This window comes from Cynara cardunculus (genome assembly GCF_001531365.2).
Source record: "Cynara cardunculus var. scolymus isolate 2C chromosome LG 10, CcrdV1, whole genome shotgun sequence".
Taxonomy (NCBI): Eukaryota; Viridiplantae; Streptophyta; class Magnoliopsida; order Asterales; family Asteraceae; genus Cynara; species Cynara cardunculus.
Window position 1 is genome coordinate 23,373,535 of NC_037537.1, and position 10,234 is coordinate 23,383,768.

The 10,234-nt window shown below is 30.2% G+C and overlaps 1 protein-coding gene across 1 annotated transcript; it reads right to left on the reverse strand.

Moving 5' to 3' along the window:
* Positions 1 to 4,462: 4,462 nt before the first annotated feature.
* LOC112519685 (aquaporin PIP2-2-like) lies at positions 4,463 to 7,001 on the reverse strand. The gene is made up of 4 exons (XM_025127905.1): positions 6,632 to 7,001; positions 6,202 to 6,497; positions 4,876 to 5,016; positions 4,463 to 4,780 (listed from the first exon to the last, which is right to left on the reverse strand). The coding sequence occupies exons 1-4, from the start codon at positions 6,945 to 6,947 to the stop codon at positions 4,667 to 4,669; spliced, it is 867 nt and encodes a 288-aa protein (XP_024983673.1). The 5' UTR covers positions 6,948 to 7,001; the 3' UTR covers positions 4,463 to 4,666.
* Positions 7,002 to 10,234: the final 3,233 nt, after the last annotated feature.

Below are 10,234 nucleotides of genomic sequence, written 5' to 3' on the forward strand. Positions count from 1 at the left end.
TTATATTTAAGAATTCAAGTTCCGGATTTTTGCTTGAGTTTATTTCTTTGGTTTTAGCATTTTATTATTGCTTCTTGTAAGTGATATGGGTGTTACACAAATGAGAAAAATGAGGAATTTTCGGAGTTAAAAAGGGTTGTAGGTTTGTTTTCTGTTGCTTCACGGGCATGAAGAAATGCTTCCAGAAAACTTTCTACCCATCTCGCTAGCGTAAAGGGTACCTTTCACTGGCATGAAGAAAAGCTGCCAAAAATATCTTCTTATATTTTTTAGCACTAAGATTAACCACTTCAAGGTATCGATTAAGGTTTAGTCTAAAGTTAAATATGCATTTAAAACCCCGAAATATACGTACTAAAATCCGGGTGTTACATTTATCTCCATATTTAGCAACTCTCTCTCTCTCTCTCTCTCTTTCTTTTTTATATTCTCATTTTGTAAATTTACAAATTATTAGTATGTCTACCCGTATAAGAGTATATAAGATCATTTTGGGATCATTTCTGCATAAATCAGTTAACTTCAAACACTCATCTAATCACAATATTTATGGTCGAGTTTTCACATTCTTAAATTAAAAATTCTTCAACTTACGCTCACTTTGGAACCAATTTACTTACCAACAAGAAGTGAATTCCCATCATGTACATATTCATACATACGGTAAGATTCTTGATCATCATAATAGTATAGTAAGATTGTTGGTAAACACTATCATCTATGGCCGGTAAGCATTGACCGGATAAGAGTCGTCACTTTCACTTATCGGGTTAGATTTCGGGTTAGATTCTCAGTCAAGAAAATGAATTGACTTGACTAGTGTGTTTTACCCAGTAAAAAAATACATTTTTAGACGGTTTAGTAAGCAACATCCAAATGCATATATTTAATTGCTCATAATATATTAAATAGTTTAATTTAGAAAATAGAGTAGTGTTTTAATAATATAGTAATTACTTTTAATATATTAATTTATACTATATTATAGAGCATTTGATAAAAACTCTTAAAAACTATTTTTTATGCATGAAACATTGTATATTGATGCATATTACTTAAAAATTCAGGATTACAAGTAAATTATGCATAAGTACAACTTATTAAAGCTTCATGTTTGAATTCGTGTAACTAACTGCGGATAAACATCTCATTTTAAAATCTAAAATATAATTAGGATGATTATCGAGTTCTAACAAAATAATTAATTATTATCTTTATAAGAAAATTATATTATTAATCTAAATATAAATTACTTCGTTATCCTACCTAAATTAAATTACAATAAAAAATTGAATTAAAAATTTACACAAAAAATAGGAATTTTAAATAGTTAATTTAATACTAATATCGATATATTTTTGTCAAATTTTTATGAAAAATAAAAACATTATCCTTTTTTCAAAACTACATAAGACTACTATTATAACATCGATTGAGATAAAAAATAAAATAAAATATTAAAATCAAAATGTATTTCGCTGTATTGTATGAGCACCCTTCTAATTATTTATAAAATAAAAAAACTAGAAATAATGGGTCCAATCTCAATCCATTTTCCATATCATATTTATCGGGGTACGAAATCCATTTTTGTTACATTAAAATAAATAAATTTAAATACAACAAAAGAAAAACATAAAAAATAAATAATGGATATAAGCCAACGAAAACCTAACACGTTGCGTTGCTATTATTTGATAATAATTAAATTAAAGTGATAATAAAAAATAATAATGTACACCTCATCGCCCATCACCTAAACATATAAAACTACACCCTTCATAATTACCATTTATATGAAATATACTTCTAAATAATATATATTTATAAAGGTAACGTTTTTAATAAATTTTAAAAATTAATCTTAATGGTTCATCTAGTCTAATAAATATATGGTTTTATTTTGTAATCTAATCTAAAGTCATGATCATAATAAATGAACTTTATCATCTTCTACATATATCTCAATAATAAATGAAACTTATCACATGTGATAATTCACGTGAGATGACCTAGTGGTAGGGGGGGACCTACTAAGGGCTGAGCGGGGTTCTGTACATCTGCTTACTCGACTGTCGTAAAAGAAGAAAAAAGAGACATTGATGGTGGGCACCCGCTTAATTATTAGTGTGCCATTAGATATTTGTAAGCCAAAAAACGGGATAAATGTGTTGCATCTAGGTGGTCTTAGGTTTGAGTCTTATTTGCACCAAATGTGTAGGGTTGAATTCACGTGAGACTAGTCTGTTTTCATGAGAGCCATGAGACAATTTTTTTGCACTTGAAAATTCACAGCAAAACTCTGTGAAGGTAAAAAAAAAAAGTCGAATCTTCACAACATTTTGCTATGAAGTTTCAAGTGTAAAAAAGTGGTCTCACAGGTTTCACGAAAACAGACTGGTCTTACATGATCCTAAATCTCTCTCTCTCCCTCTCTCTCTCTCTCTCTCTCTCTCTCTATATATATATATATATGTATATATATAAGCTATGATTTATACTTGCTCTCTCCCTGAAGTGGATGTGGAAAAGCGGGCAGAGGAATCGGTTTTGGGGGAACCTCGGGCATTGGGTGTTCGAATATTTGCCTATGAGTGATGTTATTTTACTTAATATCCCAAGTTAGGAGTGCTTCTGATATATGGCTTTTTAACCAGTCTTAGACTATTCCTTGAGAAAGTGATGCTTTTCCCAGCTTCCCCTCCAGCAAAAAAATTAGTTCGTACTTTAGGCATATCTATCAATATGCACACTACAAACCCCTATAGCAAGGTATACAGCACCACTATGATAAATCCCAGTCAACGTAAAATGTGCATCCAACAGGAATCAAACCTACAATTTTGCCCGATATCTTGTCCTCGTGGACAGAAGAAAGAACACTTGCCTTATGTTGCTGTAGCTAGAATGCCCAAATGAAGCTATCGAGATAGGAATTAGGAGCAGCTTTTCCCCTCGTGTCACCAGTTCAAATTTGGTTCATGACACATGATTAATTTGTATCCAAATTAACCCCGTATTGATTGAAATGAATTCCTAAAGAAAAAAAGAAGAAATACACATACATACATACATACATACATACATACATACATACATACACGACGGATATTATAACATGAGTAATCTTGCATTCTCGTAAAATGAAATTGTTCTCGTTTGAACAATTTACTACACATATTACGTACCCTAATTTGATAAATAATTTAATTTTAAAATATTATAATTATATAAAAAATATTATCCATAAAACAAATTACATATATAAAAATATTTTTAAATCGCAAAATGATATGAATGGTAATCCGATAACATCATGGTTTAATCATTTAATTTGAAAACGCTAATAATTCATTTGTCGTTATCTTTTTTGCCTTTAATATTTTTTTAATTTTTTATTACTAAAATAAATAAATTAAATGACAGATGTCATTTGACCTTATCTTGTTAATAGAATAAGCAAAGGCAAGATAACGAGAGTTTGTAATTTTTTAACGAATATTCTTACAGGATAATGAATATTATATTAATTCACTAAAAAAAATAAAGTGAATTCTTCTTTAAGAGAAAATGACATTAGAGTAGGTTGTCTGATTCCTTTTTTTTATTTATTAAGGTTTTTTTATCTTAAATTTAAAGTCAAATGTATTTCATCATCGATGTTATTTGTAACCCAATTGTGTTATGACATATTGGTTAAGGGGTTGTTTGTTTACCTCTTAATAGTTTCATTAAGAGGTAATCTCTGAATCGTTAAAAGATGAATCTTATTTAACGAAACAAAAGTCTGTTTTTTAATGGTTCTAAAACCATCTAAATGATTTTGTATCTTGAACCTCCTTTAACCATTCAATGTCCTAATTTCGTTGCAAATAATTATATTTTATTTTGCATTATATTATGAAAGCCACTTAATCATTCTGCATCAAACCATTCAACAACTACCAAACAACTCGTAAGTCTTAGATGATATAATGGAAAATATTATCTATACTATATTCGAATCCAAATGGTGTCAAAACCGTTGTGGTCATGGAGGTTTTTTTAACCTTCAATGACTCCAGTCTATTCATGATCGTCTGAATGATTAATCGATGCACATAGATTGGTCCGAAAATTCACAATTACCAAAAATTCTATTTTTATACACATTATTATATCATCCTTCTTTAGGGTTTTAAGTGACTCATCCATATATATTTTTATGCATACCAAGATGAGTAAGAACCCACAAAATGAGAATCCTCTATTTATAAAAAATCATCACATATTTTTTCAATTACTTTTTTTAAAAATGCAACAAATAAATTTATATATGATTTCAGTAAGATTTATTGGATTTTTAAACTGGTTTACATTATAATCGTCTTATCAACTGATTTATACTTAATATTACTAGCTTATCAGTTATTTTACTGAACTCAAACATATAGATAACAAACATAGCCTAACGGATTAATTAAGACCGAATTAACAAACAATTTTCTTTGAATTTTTTGTAGGCACATTTCATATTTCACGCTTCTTGATCTTGAAATACGATGATCACAAAATCAGATTTAAAAAAGAAAGGAAAAAAACGACACTTGCATTCTTCACATAAAACAAGACTCGGAAAAAAGATATTACATCAAGATATCTACAAAGGGCATGAATCTTTCAAGTTTTAAGCGTTGCTTCTGAAAGAACCCAGTGCTTTGAGTGCGGCGGCTCTCAGTACAAACTGGTGGTAGATGGCGGCGGCAAAGGCTCCGATGAACGGTCCAACCCAGAATATCCACTGCAATTTTTAAAATAAAATTAATTCATAATTTATTAAAATAAAATTTTGAATTTCGAATTATTATAAATAAAAAAGAAAAGGATAATACATACTTGGTCATCCCATGCCTTGGAGTCGTTGAAAATGACGGCGGCACCAAAACTTCTCGCCGGGTTAATACCGGTGCCGGTGATCGGAATGGTGGCCAAGTGCACCATGAACACTGCAAATCCTATGGGCAGTGGTGCCAACACCTTCATATTTGTAGTTACAGTATTAGTGTATTTTCCACATTTTTTTTATTTTTAAATAACTAGAAGGGTATTCGCGCAACGCAGCAAAATACATCTTGATTTTAATATTTCGTTTTATTTTTTATCTCAGTCGATGTTATAGTATGGTCTTATGTGATTTTGAAAAAATGATGATTTTTTTATTTTTGAATAAAATATAAATTTAAAGATATCATAAAAATTTGATAAAAATATTCTGATATTAATATCAAATTAACTATTTAAAATTCATAATTTTTTCGGTAATTTTTTAATTCAATTTTTTTATTATGATTTAATTTAGGTTTGATAACGAAATAATTTATATTTGGTTTAATAATATAATTTTTTATAAAGATAATAATTAATTATTTTGTTAAAACTCAATAATTATCCTAATTATATTTTACAATTTTTATATTTTTAAAATGAGATGTTTATCCTCTATTTGATTATGTTTATCCACAGTTAGTTACATAAATTCAAACATGAAGCTTTAATAAATTATACTTATACATAACTTAATTGTAATCTTGAATTTTAAATAATATACATCAATATATAATACTTTATATATAAAAATAGTTTTTAAAAGTTTTTATAAATATTTTATAATATAATATAGATAACTAAAATATTTTTATCCTTTTTTTAATTATCCAATAAGGATGTTTTCGTCATTTCAGGTTTGAAAACCACATCCATCGCTCAAAATGGTCACAGTTTCAAGGTCTTTTTTATATTAATAATTAAATATATAAAATCAATTAATTCGAGTTTTTAACGTGATATTCGAGTTCGAGCTTAATAATTATTAAACTCAAACCCGATATCAAACATACAATAATACTTAATATCAAATATAATAATCAATTAATCTATAATTTTCTACAAAAACACTTATCAATTAATTATAAGTCAAAAAGGTTTTAATTTTTTTAAAAACTCTTTATTATCGGTTTTGCAGTAATATAAATTGTTTATCCAAACACTCAAAAATACTTATTAATAATGAAATATAGGAATAAATCAATAAATTATTTTTATAAACAATCACAAACCTCCCATAAATCTATAGATGTGGTATATGAAACATTTTTTTTTTTGTTGATTATAAGCAGAAAAGAAAAAAGTGCAGAGAAGAGCATGAGATGATAAGGTGCTTACAGGAACATGGGAGTCTCGTGCACTCCTCTTGGGATCGGTAGCCGAGAAGACGGTGTAAACCAGGACGAAGGTGCCGATAATCTCAGCACCGAGTCCGGTTCCTTTGTTGTAACCGTCGGCCAACGTGTTGGCACCACCGCCGTACCGGTTGTAGTATGAGCTTTGGAAAGCTTTCACCAAACCTACACCACAAATTGCTCCCAAGCACTGTGCTATCATGTACCCTACCGCCCTAATCAGCGACACCTTTCTCGCCAAAAACAATCCGAACGTCACCGCCGGATTAATGTGTCCTCCTGCCGGATTTTACCACCGATCGACCAGTTAGTACTTTCATCAGCACTTTTTAAGCAAAAATTAAGCGAAATAAGGTTGAGAATTGAGTAGCTATGGCGGATCTATCACTTATGATGTTAATTGATGTACTTACCGGAGATACCGGCGGTGCAGTAAACGAGGATGAAGATCATGCCACCGAAGGCCCAAGCGATGCCGAGGATACCAACGCCGCCGCACTGATCGGTGTCCAAATCAGGATCGGTCTGGCTTTTGTATCCGATGACAGTTAATACGGTGACGTAGAGGAAAAGGAGAGTGGCGACGAACTCGGCGATGAGTGCTCGGTAGAAGGACCATTTGGTGAGTTCCTCGGCGTCGAAGAAAGGGGCAGGAGGTGGATCGTGGTAGTCCTTGGCGGCGTATTCGGTTCCGGCGTGGTGTTCCGCCACCTCAACGTCTTTAGTCATGGTGTTTGTTGCAGAGAGAAAGCGATGGGAGAAAGTGGGAAGTGATAATGGGTTGTGAGTGAAGTATGTGGTGTCAGATGATTGGTATTTATTGAGCAACACCTCAATCATTAAGACTCCATTATTGGTGGCTTAACATATTTTACTTTCTATTATAATTAATCTCAAAAATTGTATCTTCTAGTGTCTGATTAGTTTGAGTTTGGTTCTGAAGTTTAAAAGTATCATAAGGTCATAGGTTCAAATTTAAGGAGGAATAAAAATTCTCTTATGGCCACAAAGATTCAAATGCAGTTACTCCGGGCTACCTGCAAAATAGATGGTCGTCCTAGGATTAGTCGACTCGCATAACGAGTTGAATATTTAGGTTAATAAAAAACTTTATTTAAATATAAAGTATCTCATGCGTTAGATTCCAGATCTTTTGCTAGCTTCAGCCGTTGAGAAAACCAGAAGATATCCTCACATTGAGATCTTAGAAGACGGGTTCTGTATTAAATCTGTTTGGATCGCTCGTAGTCAGCTTTACCCAAAATTTTCGATATATATATATATAGGTGGAGGTTCAAACGAGAACCCCTGTGATTTATGAGAACGCTAGAACAACCCAATAACCTCAAACTTTTTTAATTAATAAATTAACTTTTATTATATATAAATAATTTAATAAGGACAATAATGTAATTAAGTAATTTTTATAATTTTWATTTTATTTTAATTAACCATAATTATCTTTTCACGTTCCACGTTTTACTCTTGGTAGTTATCTTATTCTTCTCGTTAACATCTTTTCTTCATATCACACCTCTATCACATAAGTATCACACTCATATCATATGATTATCACACTCATATTATATGATTACACCAAAATTTGAACTTATCAACCAAAACGATAACTCAAGTGATGTATAACAGTGATTATCACACCCTTATCACATGATTATCACAACCAAATCACATGATGACACCAAAATTTTAACTTATCAACCAAAACGTTAACCCAAGTGATGTATAATGGTGATTATCACACCCCTATCATATGATTACACCAAAATTTTAACTTATTAACCAAAACGATAACCCAAGTGATGTACAATGGTGATTATCACACCCCTATCACATGATTATCACACCCATATCACATGATTATCACACCTAGTATAATCTTAACCTATTTCGTAACCGTTTTACTAGATAATGATAATAATGAGTGTTTAAAAGATAATGATTGTGTTTAAAAGATTTGACGATATCATTTCCATTATTACCCTTTTAATTTTAAATTTTTTTGAATCTTTTTAAATTTAAATTTAAATTTTAAAAATCTTTTAATTTTATTTTTAATCACAATATGAGGTTATTGGGTTGTTCTTGCGTTCTCGTAAATCACAGGGGTTCTCGTTTGAACTCTTCCCTATATATATATATATATATATATATATATATTTGTTGATGCGAAATTTATTTAAATTAAAATAGAAAATTAATGTGATTTAATATTAGAAAAAAATTGAAATTTATAAAGTATTATGCAATGTAATATGACTGTGATTGTATTTAAATGTATTTAACAGTTCCTTAACAATTAGTTCTGTAGGCATGAAGAGTTCACCCGTTAGATTTGAAGGTGCTCCGAGATATTAAAAAATATAAATAACGTCAAGCAAAAACCGGGAAAAGAATACATTGAAATCAACCAAAAAATCCAAAAAAAAAAAAAATTAAAATCAACTAATAAAAAAATAGGAAATAAACAGAAATACCAATTGAAAGAATAAATTCAATTAAAAGTTTTTGATTCATTTATTATTATAGACAACATTAACAAGCATAAAGTTATGGAGGTTCAAATGCGGTGATTCCGGACTATCTGTAAAGTATGTGGTCGTCCTTGGATTAGTCGGCTCGCATGACGGGTTGGATATCCAGGTTAATCAGAAACAAGCATAAAATCACAACTGTATAAAAAGAAAATTGATTTCTCAACACTCTGTAAATCAACCAAAAAACCGGGAAAAAAAAATCACTCAAAATGAACCGAAAAACTTAAAAATCCCTCGAAAGGGTGGAATTCGGCTAAGAGTACGCCGGACGACTTTGCAGGCCTCTAATCCATCTTAAAAATATACCCACTCGATAAAACTGGGGTACGCCAAAGGAGAACACATTTATTTTACGGAAACACAAGTCGTATGTGATAATACACTAGAGAGACACACGGTATTGCGTAGATAACTTGATGTTGTCCGCATCTCTGATTTAGTATTAAATGTGATGGACTACGATATCACATTTGATTGGTTATAATAAAATGTCTTTGCCTTTCTCGTAAAACAAAAAATGTTATCTTTTTAATCTTCCCTAGTTATATAATACATTATTAGTATTCTAAATTGTAAACTTATGGGATGTTTGATTAGAGGTATTAAACAGTAATCAATAAAAATGAAAATAAAATAGACTGTTTTTGTTTTTATGTAATATAACAGACTCATTCCTCCAGAAGCCCAAATTTTCATTACAGGTTAAATTAAGGGGAATGAAAATTCATTCCCGTTTTTCATTTTATAGCATTTTCATTTATTTGTCTGAACCGAACACTTATTTAATTTCAATAAAATAAAGTAAACGTTTTATGATTTAAAACTATTTGCCGCCCACAAATAAGAAAAAACACTAATTCGTCATTTTCATGGTCCCCCAAATCGAGCTAACGGCTCTTTTTCCATCACATTTATATTTGGATTTATCGTCGTATTTATTAATTTGCAAAATATTTATTTATTTTTAAATCTTACATTAAAACTGAAATAAATAAATAAAATCAAATAACCCAATTGTCAAAATTTGAGTATAAAAATTATTTACTGATTAAAATAATAATTTGTTTGAATAAAAATATCAAATTTTATAAAAAATTGGATTTTTGTTATAGGTGTATAGTTTTTTTTATTAACTTAGATATCCAACCCGCTATGCGAACCGACTAATCCCAGGACGACCACCTGCTTTGCAGATAGTTTGCAGTCACCGCATTTGAACATATGTAGCCACAAGGGGATTTTTATTCCTTCTTGGATTTAAACCTAGGACCTCCTCCTGGTACTTTTGATCTTTAAAGTCAAACTCAAACCAATCAGACATCACCCTTGTATAGTTGTTATCATAAGATATATAAACCACAAGGGTGATATTGAACTTGAGTTCAAAAGTGTCTGAAAGTCTTAGGTTCAAATCCAAAGAGAAAATAAAAATCTCTATGTGGCCACGGAGGTTTGAATACG

Excerpts from the sequence above, each read along its gene's own strand:
- LOC112519685 (XM_025127905.1), bottom strand. The coding sequence starts at position 6,947 with ATGACTAAAGACGTTGAGGTGGCGGAACACCACGCCGGAACCGAATAC. Across the intron at positions 5,017-6,201 it reads CACGAGACTCCCATGTTCCT|GTGTTGGCACCACTGCCCAT; the intron begins GTAAGCACCTTA and ends ACAAATATGAAG. Across the intron at positions 4,781-4,875 it reads CCAAGGCATGGGATGACCAA|TGGATATTCTGGGTTGGACC; the intron begins GTATGTATTATC and ends TAAAAATTGCAG.